Source organism: Lipophrys pholis (genome assembly GCF_963383615.2).
Source record: "Lipophrys pholis genome assembly, chromosome: 11".
Taxonomy (NCBI): domain Eukaryota; kingdom Metazoa; phylum Chordata; class Actinopteri; order Blenniiformes; family Blenniidae; genus Lipophrys; species Lipophrys pholis.
Window position 1 is genome coordinate 22,667,570 of NC_137631.1, and position 20,732 is coordinate 22,688,301.

At 40.6% G+C, this 20,732-nt stretch overlaps 1 protein-coding gene across 1 annotated transcript in view; it reads right to left on the minus strand.

The window, feature by feature from the left end:
* Positions 1 to 699: 699 nt before the first annotated feature.
* The window catches only part of necab2 (N-terminal EF-hand calcium binding protein 2), a 142,374-nt gene continuing 122,341 nt past the window's right edge, over positions 700 to 20,732 (minus strand). Inside the window, exons 10-13 of the mRNA XM_080474449.1 lie at positions 15,165 to 15,277; positions 6,435 to 6,512; positions 5,647 to 5,738; positions 700 to 3,417 (exon numbers count right to left, since the gene is read on the minus strand). Of these exons, the coding sequence (XP_080330575.1) occupies positions 3,389 to 3,417; positions 5,647 to 5,738; positions 6,435 to 6,512; positions 15,165 to 15,277 (312 nt within the window). The 3' untranslated portion in view covers positions 700 to 3,388. The remainder of the gene's footprint in view (positions 3,418 to 5,646; positions 5,739 to 6,434; positions 6,513 to 15,164; positions 15,278 to 20,732) is intronic.

Consider the following 20,732-nt stretch of genomic DNA (forward strand, 5'->3'; position numbering starts at 1 on the left):
ATTCAACACGTCCACACTTTAACACAGTCCCGCCCTGCTCGGTGCAGCCCGGCGCCCTAACAACACGGTCGCGTCGCCGGGTCAACATTAGCCTCGATGTAGCTTCGTCCCCACTCACTGCCACCGGCAGATGTCGTTCAGACGAAAAGAGAGAAAAACGGTGAGGTGGATGGCAAAGATGGCACCATTGAAAGTATCTAAAGAAGAAGTGACTCATCAACAAGTCTTCAACCAGACAAACAATGACACTATATATATATATATATATATTTATCTCTAAATACTCTCATCACACTCATCAACCTCTAATATACTGTATCTTTAAGTCACAATATTCACTGTTTTTTTTTTTTACATTGTGCTTTCTGAGTCTGATTGTTTTACAGTGGTGGGCATACAGTGGCGGGTGAGGTTGGTGAGGCATCAGGAGGATTTATTTTAACCTGAATTTGACCCCCAGGGTGAAGGAGTTTGGGGAGGTGGGGAGGTGCATCAACAGCGAGAGAAGCTGCCAGCAAAGTAAGAAAATATCTCCATGTGTTTAGATATTCAGGATGTTTGGGGATTTGATGTATATATATATATATTTTGATATTTTGATATATATATATATATATATATATATATATATATATATATATATATATATATATATATATATATATATATATATATATATATATAATTATTTTTTTTCTGGGGGGGCAATTAGTTGATGAATACCAATATTTATTTACTGGATGAATTTAACTGGAGGTCTCCATCTGCTTGCCTTTATATGTGTTTATCCTTTGCTTCAGCTCAATGCTATAACGGAGCAAAACACTCATCCAGAGCTTGTGGTGAATGTTTGACCAGACACAGTCTGCATTTACCCCCAATATCTTACATTTACATCATCTTTAAAATGTAGTTTTCTGCACTTTGAGGTGGGATCAATCGTGGTCACGTACGTGATCTTGTGTTAGGAGTGATTGATTGGTGTTTGTTTTCGCTACAATATGCTAAGTGTTGTGACGACTGAGTTAAGTTATTGTATCAGTGATATGTTGAGAGCTGAACAAATATGTTCTTGTGTGAATGCAACACAGAGACATGTCATGCAATTTACCTAGAAAGTGGGGAATTCCCTGCTTACTGGGACACGTACAAAAAGAAAAGTCGTTTCGATCTTTTGAACCTCCTTGAACGTGTGGTGATGTTTAAGGCTTTTTATTCAGTGTCTTCTAGGTCGGTGTGTCTGTTTCAGCTGCTTCGATTCGAGAAGATGCAGCACCTCTTGAAGCTACTGCCACTTACCACTGAGGGGAGGAAAAAACAAAACCAAACTGGCACCATAGCACTAAAAGATGTCAATAAATACAAATATAATCGTAATAGAACATCAGTTTCTTATGTACAATCTCTACTAGACTCACACAGCTAATATAAGCTACCCATCATCAATCCAGACGATTAATACACAAACTGAAGGCAAAGATTTAACCGAGTTCGGCTGCATGGAGAACAGTGAGGTGCTTCCTGTGTGTCTCTACTCTTCTTTCTCGGGGAAGCGGACGTGTCAGACAACATCCCTCGACAGAAAAACCATCTGTTCATCTCGAGCGATAAGTGACGCTGACGCCTACTTTAGGGGAATCAACTCTAAACCCCGAAATGCTGAAAGAAAACAAAAGTAAATGAAGAACTGAGAACGCATGAGTGTGTGCACAATCCTTTGTGAAGGCCGACTTCTACTAGCCCACCTCTACTAGCTGGATACACCTTTTTTTTTTTTATGTGATAGTTTTCATGCAATCAGTGGTAATGTCTCGCTCCACAGAGATTTGCACAATCTGCTGCTCATAAAGGAAATGTTGTGTTGCACCAAAAATACACTTTTGAGACATTACTCTCACAGCAGCCGATGTATATACACTTTCTGTACCTGTGGCGAGGAAAGTAAACAAGCCGACACCCAGAGAGTTTAGTAAACAAATGCATTTCATAACAGTGAAAAAGGTAAAGTAGTACATTCTTAACTGGCACAGACCTAAAGCTAAGACTATAACTGTGGCTTTATAGTGCAAACTACTTGGAAATTACTCTGTTTTTGACTCTTTCTTGGTCATGCAGCTGTAATCGTGCAGGAAAATTAGTCAATGCTAATTCAGTGAGTCGATTAATTAACCTAAGTCATTTTAACCCTTTGCATCTTTTGGCATCTGTGATACTTTTGAGTCAGTCTCACCCTGATCGCCACACGGCATTAGTGACCTCAAGCTAAAATTCACTTATAATGCTTACTTTTTAAAAAACAAGAAAAGGCTGAACGTGGTCTACAAGTTTTTTTTTTAGTCTGTCTTGTCTGAAAAAGTTGTTTCCTGCCAAAAATGATTGACCAAATTTTGCTAAATAATAACTACATATGTATATTACCAAATTTTTATACCACCGGTTCCTCAAATTATACTAAATTGCTTTCTGTCAATGCTTTAAGATTTCCATTTGTGGGATAACTTTAATCCAATGTTAGTGTTTTAATAAGTGAGCTAGTATGCACAGCAGAAAATGCTCAATTCGATTAGCGGGAGAAGCTAAAGCTAAACAATCTTCATTCATTCACTACTTGCAAGATCTTGACTTTCCGTTTCCCCATTTAAATCCCAGTTTAGTACTTTAGGGACTACTTAGTTAGCTCAGTGGCTAACCAGCTCGCAGTCAGAGCCTTACATTTCCGTTTTCCTGAGATTGCAAGATAGTTTGATAACTAGGCGTGCAGGTAGTCCTTGTTTTCTCATCACGTGTCTAAGTGATGTTCAGAATGGCTGATGTGAGAGTAATGTAGTCACAAACAGACAGAATGCGCCGACAATTTGTTTTTCCCACCGACACTACACAGATGAGCCATCTGTGCTAATGCAACCATAATGCATGTGTGGAGGGACAAAAAAAAAAAGAAAAAAGCTTTATTTCTAAATGGACTACCCAAAAATAGTAGCTGCTACATGGAGAAATCAACCTTGGGGTCCTTGCTACATGACAAACTGCACCTTAAAGTGGCTCGACGCTACTTGAAACATAAACATGACATTATCCCCAAAAAATCCTAATCCAGCAAACGAGCAGGTGGTGAGATGCAAAACATGTTAATCTCGTAATCTCAGGCTGTAAAATGCACTGTTTGTTCAATTTTCACCGCAGTTGACACCATTCATTTGCACTATGTAAACATGTACTTACAAAAAGAGTTGAGGGATGTGGGGGGGAGGTTAAGGAGGAGAGGGTGAGAGCAGGTGAAACGCGAAGAGGACGGAGGTTACGGTTTGTTCAGAGGAGGAGGGAGGGGGGTTAAAGACGAAGTGGGGAGTGTCCGGGAGTCTTGGCGTGTAGTTGAATATCTTCATGCTCAGTCCCTGTTCACACTGCACCAGGCGGCTGTGAAAGAAAAAAAGAGAGAAAGACAAATAAGCAAGAGAGAAATTTCAAAGAAAATGAGCCCTGAAGGGAAAGACGGAGCACAACGGCGTGCGGAGAAATGAGAGGAAGCAGACGGAGGGAGGATGAGGCGGAATGTGTCAGCTCAGAGATGCAGTGTGACAGAGGAGAACACGGGAAAAGCAGAGCGATGGATAAAAAGTGAGCATCAGACAACAGAAGTGGCAGTCGGCCAAATGTCAGCTCGACTCGCCCGAGAGTGTCAGTCTCTTTAAATGCTGCCATTTTCAATGCCAGGTTGCTTTAGTAGGGCCACGTTTACATAACGTTTTTAAGTCAAACTGGAAAACTTAGGTTTACAATGGTGCTCAGAGCAACTGTAAATGCAGCTTTTTAAAAATGGCCAACGAGGTGGAACTTTTTTTGAAAACGCTCTGTCTCCCTTTCCGTGTCGACGGGGGAAAACACAACTTTTCAGAAATTCTGCTACGGCACTACGCAATACATAAATAGTTCTGCTCATGCACGAGTAGATGGACAGTAACAACAACGTTTCAACGAGTGTCATGACCTCCAGTCCATATTCTCCTGGGAATAACAATCCAACTTTATCATCAGTGTCCACACGAATGTCCGTGTACTCGTCATCATCAATTTTTATAGCGTGTTGTTCTCTGTGCGCTTGTGTGTGTGCGGTGTCATTACCAAAACTAACAACAGCACCCACGAGTGGCGCTATATGAAAACTACATCGTTTTCAGTTCTTGTAAATCAGCATAATTTTCAAAGCGCTACCATGTAAATGCAAAACTTTTCTGAAACAAAAAAACTAAAGTTATGTATTTTCACTTGAAACATTGTGTAAACAGGGCCTAGATCAGTTAAACTGGAGTTATGTAAATAACCTTAAAATTTGCACATGTCAAAGGAATCAATAACACACTAGGTAGAATCTAACCTGCTGCTTTTGTATGTTGGTGAGAGTGGGTGTGGCCACCAGTGTTTGGCTTCACTGTAAAGTTTTGGTGAATCAGAAGTCGACAGGTCAGCAGGGGATTATTAGGGAACAACTGAACTGGATGAATCATTGATCAAAATGTACATAATTCAAGGTGCTTTACAAAACATTGAAAAAAAGAGTTAAAAACTACATCTAACTATTTCTATGTTGCTCCCTTACTTTCTGACAACTTTTTGGTTTTCTACATTTGAAGAGCATATTTCCAATTTTTTTTTCTACTTTCAATCTTCAAACTGGCTCGTTTGTTTTTTTAATCTCTGAGAGGACAATTCAGAGTTACAGTGAAATGATCAGAGCAGCTGGTAGAAACATTTATCCACACTTACGCTGAGGAAAGAGACCAACTTGAGTCCGTTCAGGCTATGACCTTTTTTTTTTTTTTTTGTGAGAAAAGAATTCAGATTCTGACTCTAAACTATCATACGAGTTGAATGATGGCCTGTGTAATGCCAGTGATGAAACTAGTGATGAAACTGCTGTATCCATTACAACCACAGTGTTACAGTAACAACAGTTATAATGAGCATGTGCACATTTTCATATGACCTCCACACAACAAAATCTATATAATAATCTAAAACAATCTTCTAGAAGAAAAGCTCCAGAATTACACAACATGGGGCTCAAAAATTCCATTTCTTCTCAAAACACAGCCTGAGGCAGATCTTAATGACTCAGATGTTGCACAGTGACGATCAGTCGCGCCCTGGAGGACAAGAGTTACGTGTGATGACTAAAATGTTTGAAACTCATCTCATCTATTCTCTTAAAACATTGAATCATGAGTGTATTATTGTGAAGTTTCTCTGCTCAGAGTTGGTCTCAGTGCAAAACGTCTTCCAGGGCAGTCCAGATGAACTCTTTTCTTCAAAGAAAATGTGTAGTAATGAAGTCTGAATGTATTTTTTAAGGGGCTGCATGGTGGAGTAGCGGTTAGCACTCCTGGGTTTCTATCTGTGCAGAGTTTGCATGTTCTCCCTTTGCGTGTTTGGGGCTTCTCCACATTTCTCTCTAAATTGCTCGCTGGTGTGAATGTGAGTGTATGGACTGTGTGTTTGCCCTGTGATGGACCGGCGGCAGTACATGTTGTACCCTAACCCTTCGCCCACCTGGGATCGGCTCCAGCAACCCCAACTTTTTTAAAAGGACATAAAAGATGGATGAATGTGTGGATGGTGTTTTTCTTTTTTTTCTCTCCCCTCACTGACCTGGCACGGCTACAGAAGACACGGCCTCCGGCTGGCACAGTGTATCCACCTTCACATGCTGAAAGGCTTTGTTGGGGGCCGACTGGAGGTGCCTGGAAGCAGAGGAGAGGGTAAGAGACACGCACACGCACACGCACACGCACACGCACACGCACACGCACACGCACACACACAATTCACATGTGTTATGTGCACACGTCTCTGTACAGTCGCCCATAAAAGCATGCATGGCCTCAAACCGCTTAGCACGGCCCTTAGCCTTTACTGTACGAGTTGAAATATTAATGGCAGCGAGATGCTGCGAGCAGCGGAGCAGAAACTGAGATCAGCAGGCAGCTACATCAGCAGCCGCTCCTCATGCCCAGCACCGTCGCTAAATCATGATGACCTGACGTAACTGGAGTGCTTCAGCAACTCCCGGGTGAAAGAATGGCTGGAGAATCTAATGTGGATGGAGGGGTTTTGACAGTAATGGAATAAAAGTGAGCGCTCTCTTTATTCGGCAATCACCAATCAATGGGACCGGGAGCAGGGGATGAACAGCACGCTCAGCTCCAAAAACACTTTCAGGGGAGCCACTGTGCTGACTCAGAAGCGTTTTCATTTTTTAAGAAACAATATGAATGTCCTCACTTGGTAATGACTTTCAATACCTTTAAAGTGGAATGAGTAATTTTTGCAGCAGCATTACCTCACACCGTCTTTTAATCAGTCCAGATAAGCCAGGAGAAATGCTCTTAATATCCTCAAGATCCCAAGAAGTGCTTGAACCACAGCTGAAAACTCACCTCTTCCACTCCTCCTCTCCATCCCAGAACTCGTAGACGACGAAGGACAAACCATCCGGCAGGCGCACCGCGGTCACACTGGAGCGGAGGCGGAGAACAAAGGAGGGCAAGAAATGTCAGGGGTGCGTGAGGTAAGACAGGATGTGGCGAAGGGTCACAGACAGAGGCAGAGATGCACGTCGCATGATGGATTGATGATAGATGGAGCGGATGAGGTGGAATTAGAATAGCAGTGGTGGAGGGGAGTGAAGAAGATGAAGCATGAGAGGGATGAAGGTTGGAGGCAGAAAGGGGAGAAAACAATCACAAAGAAAACACATTAGGGACATAAAACACGGCAGCAGGCACAGGACAGTATATGTCGCAGGAAACTGCATCTTGCAGTTGGGATGTGTTGGTTCTTCTTAATAAGGGGCTTGAAATATTAGTAAGTTAAAACAACGATTTACTTAAACCCTGCATAAATCCTGCTACATTGCACATTCACGTAAATAAATTGTGCGTTTATTCTTGTGTGCATTTCGCAGGTGATTCATATGAGTGGAATCATGTGCAAACAGGTTCAGCCCTCAGACGTCTCGCCTCGGTGGCGTGTGAGGCCCCACAAACAAATGTGCAGTTTGTTCAATATACAGGAGCATTACGGCAAAAATTATAATATGCGGTACAACACAGAAAATATGTCATAATAAAGTCCACGAGCAAAAGTTGTGAAGCATGCATGCAGCGATATCATTTACCCAGAGACACTGTAATCTGCCCCGTCTGAGAAGATTATGCATTTCGTCACGACAATGACCTCGCAAGATCTGCTTCTGCTTAACTTCGTCGAAGTAATGAGGTCAGGAAGTTATTGAAATATGTTTGGCCTGTATACGAAGCCTGAGTTCAGAGACTTCAGCAACATTTCAAATCTGATGATTGTTGAAAATTGTGATTAAAGGGCTCTTAATACAGTGTGTAAAATACCGTCTTTGGGCCATTTTGACTTTATAGACTCGTCGTAAATTCAAATTTCTGTTCAGCCGGTGGGGAAATGATTCGCCATGAGCTTCAATTTACTCCACCTTTATGTCGCAGTTCTGACCACCGAAGCGAGGGAGGGAGGGGAAATGACTCTTATGCAACTCGTAATAATAAAATGGAGGAGAGAGTGACCAGGTCAGTGTGAATGGTGGATGTTATTGAGGCGGTTTATAAGGTGCACAGATCAGTAATGAACTGAGGCTTCACCCTATTGCCTCGAGAGGTGCATGAACGTGCTGAAGTGCATTTTCAACAAGGCGCAGGGAAAAAAAAAACAAAAAACACACATGGGAACTTTGGGAATTGTTGACCTAATGGTGTCACTCAATTTTCTTGGAGAGGGCTGCGTTTACATGCTGCACGAGTAAATTGGAAAGAGCTGGTAAGATCATGACCCATTGAGAGGGTTAAGTTTTTTTTCATAATGAAACTGAAAATGTGTTTTCTGACCAATGCAGCTGGTCTGCGACTATGTTTAGAGTGGAAACGAGAGCAGACAAAGAATTCTAATTTAGCACGGTTAAGAGACATTTCTTGTGTCTATTATTTGCTTTTCCTCCAGTGTGGTAATTTTCTGGCTCTAAGGTGGAGCAGCTGGGGTTGTGTTTATGCAAATCAGGCCGTGGCGTGCAATTTCTTCACTTTTCCCCGCATGAAATTAGACTTTCATTTACGCCTGTTCCGGGCCACTCTTATCACAAACAGTTTTCATTCCCGCTCTTAAGGATTTCAATTTTTAAAGGCCCAATTGCTATGGTTCAAGACCCCCTGATGCCTTTCAGAGACATTAAATTGACTTTCGTTAATTTCCAGCAGATTTACTCAATTGGAACCACTCTTAGACTTAATCTAACCTTCGTCTCTATCTAACTTTAAAACATTCACCCGTCATACCATCTTCTAAACAAGCTTTGTCCTCTCTAGAGACGTGAGCAAGGTTTTTGTTTTGCTTGTCTACATAATTCCCCGTTCTGCTTGATTATTTTTAAAGAACGGAGGGGAAAAAGAAATGTGTAACCCTAACCCTGCAAAGTGATTAAAGCGAATTTATCAGAAGATTGAACAAAACTCATCAAATAAATGGATTTTAAAGTCTAAGTGAAGCAGTTATTTCTCTCGCAATAAGACTGCAACTCACGTGATTTAATGTGACTAAAGAAATACTCCACACTGTAAAACCCGATGAGTTCGTTCCACTCAGAACTTTTCAGGACATTAATTACCTGAAATCAAGGGTGTCAAACACGAGGCCCGTAGACCAAAACCGGCTCGCGAGAGGCTCCAATCCGGCCAAACCACCAAGCATTGATTTTTGAATGCATTTCTTCAGAGTGGCGGACAAAAGACAACAATGGGACCTGAGCTGACATATCGGTGACGCTGTGATTAAAGCTGTCAGGATGAGTCTGCAAAAACATGCATAATGGCAACAGCTAGAGGAGAAGGTTTTCGTTTATTAGATATTTCACTCTATTTTGATCAGATTGTATCATTAAAATTGGCTTTATGTTGTAATCGTAGTCCAAAAAAAAAAAATACAGACGAATTGATCATGTACAGTCTGCGTCACAACAAAAAATAACTAAATACATCACCTTGAGCTCAAAGACCTTGCAAAAAATATTTAAAGTTCATGAAATAAATATCGATATTAAAAATGCCACGGAGACCTAAAGAAAGAAAATGAGTTGATAAAATTCACCACAATCACAATGTCAATGTCACATGACCCATAAATGTAAGTATACTCAAAGAGTTCCCTAAACTTTCCTGATTCTTTCTTTTATGTATTAAGATGTGCTCGTGCACCAAGCAGCGACTATTACATTTTGGTTGGATTCTCTATATCTTGTCAACAGCAGTTCCAAAACAATAAAGGAAACTTAACGGGTGCAAGTTAAAGGCTTTTTACTAAAAAAACAACAATGTAAAAACCACACAATAGCTCTGTAAGCAATGCCCCTGAAGAATTCATGCAAGTATTCATTCATTGTTTGACCTATTTCACATATAGATAAAAAAATATAGATAAAAGCTCATGAGTGGGTGCAGTGGAGACCTGGCCTTCAAATGAAAACACAGTCCCCATATGACAGTTATATAAAAACATACACACAGAATCTTCTTCAAGTTAAATTAACTGCAGTTTCTCACCAAAATCTAGCATAAATTACTGAGCTTACATGAATATGTTGAACAAGGCTCAAATCTGAGCTTGAATAAGAAAATTTGATATTGAAAATACTTTTGTTTGATTGGAAAAATGTTGACATGAACTTCAACTCAGATCCTTGTCCAGCTAAAATTGCCTCCCACGTGGACAAATTAAAATATACAGAAACATCACATTTTAATTTATGTTTATCTTTAATGAATATAAACACAGCAGTAAAATGTTTTCAGGGTACTTCTTGCCGGTTGTCACGCTATAATAGCTATTTTGTGTAATGTGTGGCGGGTCACTGTAGTTCCAATGTGAACCTGTGGAGGGCACTAGTAGGACAGCAGCTCTAACACCCTGCAGGGCTTCAGAAGAAAGGACTGGAGTTTTGTGGGCTCTGTTGGAGGCTGTAATGAAGTGTTTGTGCTCATAAGCACACAGGCATCCTAAGAAATAATGAGCAGAGACGGCAGAGATGGAGAAAACCTTGTATATTATTACAGTCAGTTTTTGAGGAATAAGGAGTGAGGAGTGAAGATGAGGACTGTCTGTTCCCAGGTAATGAGTAGGGCTTCCTCGATCAACAAACTACACTTGCTATAAACACACCTGCAAATGCTGTTAAAAAAAACAACTTAGAAAAGTCGAGTGTCGTGGGACAGTCAGTCCTGCTTGTCCTCCAGCAGCATGAAGCAGGTGCGAATGGTGTTGCAGTTTGCACAAGACTTGAATTTAAATCATGTCGCAAAAATGGACGCAGGGTAACAAAACTCAAAGTAAAAGATCCAACCAGAACATAATGACCAAACCCCTCATGCACTCTGCACCCGTGGGTTAGCATTAATAAAATCACTGATAGTGTGCATGCTTTCTAGTGATTTAACATTAGACCTGTCACCTCGCAGCACACCAACTTTGGACAAAAAGTTGTAAAACATAAAGTGCATATTGGACACATTTATCAAGTTTGATACCTCAACACATGAATACCTCTTCAGTGGAGTATTACTAAATGCCATTTCTACACTCCAAGTCTTTAAAGCCATAATATAATATACCATAAGATGACAACCGTCCAATAAAATCCCTCACATAAAACTTGCACTTATTTAAAAAAAAAAAAAAAAAGTCTCTTTATAAACTTTAGTACCCCTGAAAGACTGTCTATATATTATTACATTATTGAGCAGTGTCTATAACACAATGTGTTGTATATAATATCAAATACTGTAAATATGACTGTGTGTCTAAAAACTGTGCAGTAGTTTGCTTTGTGCAGTGAACTTGTTTCATGTTATTAATCACAAACTGTGATTAGGACCAAAACTCTGGCCTTCATACTGCTTTAAGAAATGCTACAGAGAATGATGGCTAAAACAACAGCTTCAATTAGAAGCAACCAGTCTGTAAAAACTCTACACAAAGAAGCAAACAGAAAAAAAGCTTCTGCGTGTTAATGCAGAGTGTTAAACGCAGTTATATAATGAATGCAGTGCAAGGCAGTTTCCCAACCTGAGAGCTTAAAGATCTATTTGAAATGAAGCGGGGAAAAAAAGGTCCAAATACACAAATAAGCAAAAACTGATGTGGGATCTGATTCACAGAAGACCAAACAGTCTCCTCCTGTGTTTGATTCGTTACACTTACATCAGTGTTGCGTGTTGACAGGAGGGAGGTACTTGGCAGGAAAGTAGATTTTGATCGAAAATTCCCATAAGCAAAGACACATATAGACACACTGACATTAAATACATAAAAATACATACTCTAGCATACATGGACACTTAAATGCACACATGAACATGAACAGGTACGACCCAAGCAGGTCTTATATTCAGACGACTATGGTAACTACCGTAGTATTGTTTGTAGAAGTTAAATCATGATTAAAAAAGGAATAGGTGGAGTTTAAGAAAATACTTGTTTTGTTTTTAGAACATGATGTCACATAACACTTATAAGGTTAAATCTATTTTTTATACCGCTTTACCCAATTTGGGGTCACATGCACGCACGCACGCACGCACGCACGCACGCACGCACGCACGCACGCACGCACGCACGCACGCACGCACGCACGCACGCACGCACGCACGCACGCACTTTAACCTTGTTAGATTAACCTTGAATAAAAGAACTGTGGGAAGAAATCAGAGTATCCAGAACAGATTTTACATTTATGTATGGTGTGCCTGTAAAAGATATCAGCTTTCTGTTAAGATCTATTTGCAACATACACACGCACGCACGCACGCACGCACGCACGCACGCACACACGCACACACGCACACTGGACAAAAGGTGACTCTTGAACACCTTTTTCATAATTGACCGTGCGAGCTGAAGGGATTTTTAAACAACACCGTTATAAAGGTCGCCACATCCAATTTGAAGTTTCTTAAGCATAGCTTTTCCCGCGAGAGTTGAGTGTGAGAAACTTTTCAGTCACAGGGAAAAACAACACTCCACAACCTTTGGACCGTTCCACTTCTCAACATCTCGCAGCTTTAATGAATTTAGGATATTATTTGCTCTAAAACAGCCCCTCCCCAGAGGCCACATTTTATTACAAGACGAGCTGCCGTAACTCTACTGGGAGGTCCATAAATGCACAAACTAAATTCAATTTAGGACCTAAAAATATGAGATTTCTTGCCTTTGCTTGGCTTGATGCTATTCTTCCAAATAAAGTCAGAGGAGGTGTTGAACCTGCTGCTTTCAGTATCTAGCAGGAACCCTTCAGCACGGTGGTGAAGAGATAACAGGGGGAAGATCCCTGTGCGGCTTTTCTCTCTCGTTTCCTCCTAAAGTCCAAAAACATGGTAGTTTGGGGTTGAATGACAACTTCGAAAATTGACAATAAGTGTAAATGTGAGTGTTTGTGTTTCCTGTGTTGCCAATCTTTTACAGAAATCCAATAAGAAGTGCATCCAATTTCAGACCTTTTAACCTCTAAATGGTAAGACCAGAACCAGGGTCTCCTTTGTAACATTTTGGCCATTATGAGTCTTTTCAACACGTTTCATTGTGAGTTTATGGAATAATATCCTCATCATATCTCCTCAGAGTCAGAACAGACTTTTATTACATATTATACAAACAAAGAAAGAAGGGTGTAATACGTGTTCTTAAATTCACTTTAGTCACCAATTTATGTAATAGTGTCTTATTTTAGTATGTGATTGGAAAATATAGAAACAAACCCACGGTACGGAAACAGACCGACTGGAGAAAAGGTCGGATTTATTAAGCTTGTGCTTCCTTCTGTTCATTCTTGAGCATGTTAGCTTCATTGCATCCATTGTTTTTATTTACAGTCTTTAAATGTTTTCTATAAAAATAGACTATTCAGCATATCAACATTTTTATCTTCAATGTTACAAATGTAAAAAAAGAAGAAAGAACATGTTTTAACATATCTTTCATTCATTTCTAAACATCTCACTGACTTCCCTAAAAAGGGTTAAAGTGTGTGGGACAAGCCTTCGCCCACAGTCTGCTGGGATTGGCTCCAGCCCCCTTGTCACTTTGATAAAGTGATATAGGAGAAGGATGTGAGGTTGAATGCATGGATGGATCTTCAGCCGCATTTGTTAACGCGGGTACAGTTTTTCCACAATTCACTTTTTCCTCCCTTTTCAACCCTTGCAAGCCTTTCAAGACGATACCCAGTGAAAAAAACCCCACAACTACCAGTCTTCACTGTGTTGAAAGACGTTAATCTTCAAAATACTGTTTAATATGGCTGTGGAAAAGCTTCCAAGAGACTGAAGAAGCTTCTTTGTGGCACATTCAGAGAGCTCACGGACCTCTTTGGTGGTCTTCCTCCTTTGTTCTTCCCTCACACAGGCTGGTTTTTGAGGGACTGTGCTTATCTCTATATTCCAATAAAGTACTTTGAGGGTGACAGAGTATAATGTGTCTCATTTTTGTTGTAATTAACAAACTGTAGCGACTAAAACTTCATTAAACAGTGTTTCAGTCTTCTAATTCTGAGAACAACTGGCAGCATCAAAGACAATCTGGATGATCAGTAAACCAGTGCACCTAATCATTCATTCGCAACTTACCAAATTTGTAGATATTATCACAGTTATTATTAATAGCCCTGCAGTTTTTCACTTTTCACGGCATCAATATTGGGACTGAACTATGATTCAGCATTTTCAAAGCCAAACATGAGCAGAAGTCTAACAAAGTGGGAGGCCTGTGCAGCGAGATGCGAGCGATTTGTCTTTTCTGACACACTGCAGCTTTGAGGTTTCTATGATCGATACTTTCATACAGATCAAGTAACTTTTTAAGGCTCACATGGCTGCGTTTCACCTGATGGGGGGGGGGGGGGGGGGGGGGGGGGGGGGGATCGTAGTAAGAGAAGGAGGATGAATATCACACTGCACTGCATCACCTCACAAAAAAGTTTGAGCTTCTTTTTGCTCATAGATCCAGTAACGGGCAGCAAAAAAGTCTGACTGATCCCCAAGCAGGTTAACGTTCTAGACATTAAAGCAAGCGCGGAGAAACCAGGCTAACACCGTATCATTTAACCACCATGTCCAATCCCAACAGTATTGTTGGACGAATGAAACAGGGTTGTGTGCAATATATTTGACCAATATGCACTTGTACAAGCACTCTCTTAACGACCACAGTAGGATTGTATTTGCAGACTATCCGGACTATGTACTATGTGAAAATGTTGCATGTTTTCCACCTTGTTTTGCTGGTCTCACCATGTTAAAGGGTGTCCCCTTCCAGCTATATAGACCCTCGGATCCTCACGGGATCATCATACGTGTCTTTAACAAACATGCATGAATAGATCTTAAGTGTAATTCTCATGTCTGTTCAGATTTTTTCAAGAATCGACTGCATTGAAATCAAGTAGTCTGCAGATGTTGTACTAGGACTGATGTAGTTGTGTGTACTCACTCCTGTCTCTGGCCAGACTGCACAGCCATTACCTTAGTGCAAACAGCTCACAGTGATGTAAAAAAAAAGAAACAAATAAGTGCAAGAACTGGAACCTTCAAGTCCTGCCAAGGGCACATACAGAAATACCAAAGTGGACTTGTGCATCCTGCATACTGAATGTGGGATTTGGAGAAATCTCTTCAGATTTCAGAGCACCCTGCGGCTCAGAGTGGGAGACACAAGGGGCTTGTAATAGCTACAGCATGTGTATATTGGAATATATTACAGGTACAATATCACATGCATTGGGTATGCAGCAGAGTATTAGCATTTCACTGATCCAGACCACCGGGGAGTTGCAGCAGCTTTTTCGGGTTTCAGAAAGATAATGATGAAATACCCACTCAGAGCTGAACTCCACCTTTTCTGGGCGCACAAGCAGGAAGCCGGTAAAAACACTGTGACAATCCGACACTAGACGAGGGAATATCAGAGGTGGTTCGTAATAAAGTGAGAAAAACAACAAGGTCCCGACACTGAAAATAGAAAACTTTAAATATTCACAATGAATATGGTGACAGTGCGATTCTGTGCAGAGGCAAAGCGTGCAGATCCTGAGTGAGACTCACTGAAAGCAGTCTCTCTGAGCGGAGACGTTCTTCAGGTACTGCTTCAGAGCCTCGCAAAACTCGCCGAGCTTCTTCTGGGAAACCACCATCTCCTGACGAATCAGCAGCAAGGACTGTGAAGGAAAGAGAGAAGAGAGACACAAGGAGGTCAGAGGTGTGGAATCCTGAACCTATAGAGGCCACGGGCCTGTGGGTTTGTAATGAGCAGCTCATTAACAGGCTTTTTGCACAGCTTCATGATGACATATTTATTCATAACAGGAGGGCGAGAGCAGGGAAACATCAACAACTTGTAGGGAAGTGGCTCTCCAGAACCAGGAGAGGGGTGTGTGTGTGTGTGTGTGTGTGTGTGTGTGTGTGTGTGTGTGTGTGTGTGTGTGTGTGTGTGTGTGTGTGTTGCTGCAAGCCAAAGTTAAACACTTTTGGATGTTTTCCAGCCAAAGCCCCATTTCAACGTTTAAATTCTACATTATTATCTAATGTGCACCTTCTCCATCAACCCATGTAAATCAGTGAGCTCTTGCAGCCTCACTCCTATATATTCATATGTATGGCGTGGATGCGGCCTTCAGTTGAGGCTAATGAGAAGATTACAAGAGCACTTGCAGTTACCAGAAGCTTTCTAATTTAATGCAAATCCTTTCTTCATCAGTGGCTTAAGTGTTATGTATCTACTGTAGCTACAAGCGATTTCTCTGATACCAAATTGCAATGCGAAAGCGTGACGCGCTGGCCTCATATAGTCTCTGTCTACTGCAGCTGAAAGCAGCGCTCATAATCTCCTAAAGCACATGGAAATGTTTCCATGGGGATACGAGAGCCAAGCCACCTGAATGTGCACTTTTCATACATGAGCGTAAACAGGTCCTTCAAAATAGGGGTTTTACTCATTCCACCTATATTTTACCAGGGAGTCCCGTCAATACCGCTTTTGCAAATGACACCTTGCGGAGGCAGCAAGTATTCCAATCTCGGTGTATACACCTCGCATGCACGGTATGTAAAAATTCAAAAACATGGATTTACAAAAGGAATTATACATTTTAATAAATGGAACTGGCAAAAGCTGATTTAATCAATAAATGAGCGTGAGGTAAGGAGTGATAAAGCAATAAAAGCATACAAGACTGGATAGATAGATAGATAGATAGATAGATAGATAGATAGATAGATAGATAGATAGATAGATAGATAGATAGATAGATAGATAGATAGATAGATAGATAGATAGATAGATAGATAGATAGATAGATAGATAGACAGACAGATAGATAGATAGATAGACAGATAGATAGATAGATAGTTACCACAAAAATATGACTGCACATTGAAGGTTAGCCTGATATCTTGAATCCTTAGTGGCTTTAATGGCCAAGAACTGGGACATAGGGATATAATCTGTTGTTATCAGTCCAAATCCAATATCTAGAATGAAAAAGGAATTTACTGCCTCTGTGTGTGTGTGTGTGTGTGTGTGTGTGTGTGTGTGTGTGTGTGTGTGTGTGTGTGTGTGTGTGTGTGTGTGTGTGTGTGTGTGTGTGTGTGTGTGTGTGTGTGTGTGTGTGTGTGTGTGTGTGTGTGTGTGTGTGTGCATGGATCAGATGAATTTAACTGCAACTATCCTCATGTGCTACTCTCTCTCCAGTACAATTAAAAATTAATCCACTATGACCTAGATAAGTCCTGCAGCGTCTTGCTCAGATTTCACTACATGCAGTCACACTCACACCTACATATGTGCAGTTACACCAGCTTTCACCTCAGTCGTGGTCACACCACACACTCTCTCTCTCTCTCTCTCTCTCTCTCTCTCTCTCTCTCTCTCTCTCTCTCTCTCTCTCTCTCTCTCTCTCTCTCTCTCTCTCTCTCTCTCTCTCTCTCTCTCTCTCTCTCTGACATGCAGAGACGCACACAAACCCGTATATGCATGCAGTAGACCGTTGGCTTTTTAATGTAGTATTTATCATGTTTAGAGATGCCAGCCTGTCAGGTCTGTCTGCCAGTTAAATATGAACTCCATCATTTGATTGTGAAGGTTTGAGTAGGAGCGTCACATATGAATCGGTGAGTGCGGATTCGACTTGACGAGTCACTTTGAAAAGCAATTCTTCTGCAATCCTAACATGTACGCATGTCAGGATTTCCAACCGTTTCAGCCAATATCTCAAACAATCTTCCCTCAAAGCAGAGAAAACGTTACCGCATGGTACTTATCTATCAACAGCCGCTTCTTACATTCACAATACAATATTTATTGCAAGCAGATTGCAACATTTCCAGCAACAGAGACAGTTGAGTGATGAATCTATTACAGCATGACCAAACACTACATTTATTTGAAGACATATTATTGCCAGTGAAATGTGTGCAGCACTGTTGGCATCACTGTGCATCTTCTTCAGGGTTGACTTCCAGGAAGCAATACACTGCAGTGCAACACCCACCATCTGCTTTGTGACACTATTTCAACAAAGATGTACACAGCACATTCACAAAAATGGAACTTGCAGTTTTACATGCGCTCACATGGCGTAAAAGCAAATTATTGTTCTTTATGGGAGAAAACACGATTTAATATAGCCAAACAGCTGAAAATCAAAATAATGTTATGTGGGCGGTGTAGATAAAAATAGAGATTTTGAAGCTTAGCCCTTTCTGTCTGCCAATAACAAAACGAGCTGTCATTTCGCAACCAAATACAAGAAACTGAATAATTTTTAGGATCTCACTTAAATTTGATCGATCCATCTTATAAACCACTGCATCCAATTTGCAGGTGTTATCGTCAATCTCAGGTGAGTATTGGGTGAAGAATGTATATTACACAGTGGAAAGGGAAAACACAAGTCAGTAAGTCTTTCCTATGGTGGTCATTGAGAACAGGAAAATTCCCTTACACCTCAGTTATACCGAGCTCAGATCATTAGATCAACACCTTCTGCATTAGACACACCATAACTTTGAAACAAGCCGCCCATTAATATTTGTTAAACGCAAGGCTGTGAGACTTCTGTTTGACATATCTTAATCATTCTCATTTTCTGTTGTTAATTGTTTGCAACTCTCAGATATAAAACAAAATATATGCTTTTTATTTATTATCAATTCTGCGTTTTTTCATTTTCTGTTATCTTTCTTTTTAATTTTTTTCTCCCAAGTTTTCAGTTTTTTTGTTGTTGAAACAACAAGCCAACAGTAGTTGCACTTGACTACATACTTTCATTACTCTTTCCACCTGTACTTCGCAAGTTGTCTTCCAATCCGCAGGTTGTTGGTTCGATCCCCTATGTTTCACTGTATTGTCCTTCAGCAAGATACTAAACCCTAAATTGCTCCCAATGGAAGTCCAGAACTTGCATGGTACCCTCCGCCATAGGTGTGGGAATAAGTGCTGTTAAACTTGATTACTTTTATAGACTCAGGTAAATGGTAATCAGTAAATCAGTAAACGTGATCCTGATGTATATGTGATATCACTTTACACTTCAGCATTAACCTGGCAGACTTGACGCTAATCCTTCCTTAAATATTCATGTATCACAAAGGATTGCGATAATGCTGAAGAGTTTAATTCCAACAGAATATTGAACAGTCTCAGTGAGGGTACAACCGACACTGTGAACCTTCCTGACTGAACTGAATAACAAGCATCCTGATTGGACTCCTGCAAGCAACATCACAAGTAAGGTGGCTTGGAAGGGACAAACAGAACAAACACTTGACACAGCAAACTTTGTCTCTGGTTTGCAAGTCGAATCATGAAGTCTGATGTGTCTGAGCCGTTTATCCAAATCGACACTACAGGGTATCGAAGTTCATCCAATAAAACTGAGTCTGATTTTGGATTTAATGTACTCTACTCACCATTGTAAGATTGTGGCATAAAAAAAGACAAAAAACCTTTACATAAACCATCATTCTCTACCAAAACCAAAGCTTGTTCTTCATTCAGCAAACACAGATCGTACTTATTACAGAGGGTAAACTTTGGGGAGGCTGCTCTGTTAGTTTAATGTGAAATACGGAATATTCATGATTGTTTTAGGAAACATTATTGCCTCTCTCAGGATATTAAATATCAGATTATGCTAGTGTTCACTAGCCGGAAATAGCTCAATATCAAACATCCTGATAGGAGCACACTCCATTTAGCACATATTCGCTACAGCCCTTATTTAGAAAGCACAGGCCCCAAAGTATAAAACATCTGCATTTGTGTGTCAGGATGCTTTCACTGCTTTTGATTGTCTGCTTTATTGGCATGTAATGACTGTTTATCTCTTGACATCGCTGCTTATGAGCTACCATTAACTAAAATTACTGTCATGAGGCCGCGGCTCCGCTGCAACACTGAGCTGCGTGAGTGAACACCTGGCTGCTCCTCGGTAAACATGTGCGTTATATGTGTGTGTGATTTATGAGCCAATGATTGCATGGGCATGTAGGCATGAAGCACCCATACCTGTGATAAAAGAGAATTATAACCCCCTCTGCACTCTGCCCGACGACAGAAGAGCGCACACGCAAAACACACACAAGACACCCGACCGACTCAATTAGAAACACTACAATGGCCAGCAGCCTCTTTTAATCTAATCACTACCACTCCATTAACCATCCTGCTTCAGCGAGCGAATCGCTGCGATTACATCTGCTCCCCTCTGACTCCGCGGTCCTGCAGACGCAATAAATCAGGAGCCTCCGAACTCTCGGGCTCTTTATTCTCTTTTGCGCAAACCTCTGTGTTAATGGTCAGCATCAAAGCTGAGGTCACGTTGGTAACATACATAATATAAAAACATATGAATCATGAACACCTGAGAACCTGCTGGAAAACTCACAGACTGAGAGGATTAATCCAAAGCCTCATTTTATGTGTGAAAGTTTAAATTCAGCTCTGGGGGCCGATGGTGGTTTTTGTGACTGATGGGTGGGGGGGGGGCAGCACTTGAACCAGAAACAAAGTGTGACAATTAAACGCCTGATTTGAATTTCCACTATTCGTTATGTTCATTTAACACACTGTCAGCTAATGGATTAGTTCTTGACAGGGAATTATTATTATTTTTTGTAATTTATGGACTTGATTTAAACAATTTCCCACAATAAACAGCACTTGAAAATGCAACGAAAAACTACATAAGAGCGGTTAAATCAAAGTGGCATACATATGAAATAGGAAAACGAACACTTTTTTTTCTTTCTTTCTTTTCTTTAATAAATGAAAGATGACTTATAGTTGGTTGGTTTTAATACACTATAATTACCTTCTCATGCTAAAATACATTGTTCAGACACAAGTGGGTATCAGCTCATATTATACATTTTTTTTTAAAAATTGTTAACAAATAATTCTTATATGATGTAAACACATCTCCTGAATGATAGTATTTGGAGTAGAGCATACTTGGACCTTTTGGTTTAGCTTTATGTCAGCTGTGTTAATGGATTTTTATCTTATTCTGCCACGAGAAAGATGTTTTATTGCAATATGTTGACTGGTTTAAAGAATGTCAATTGGAAATCCCTCTGTAAAGGATATTTGATGCTCACAGACATGTCGTTTCT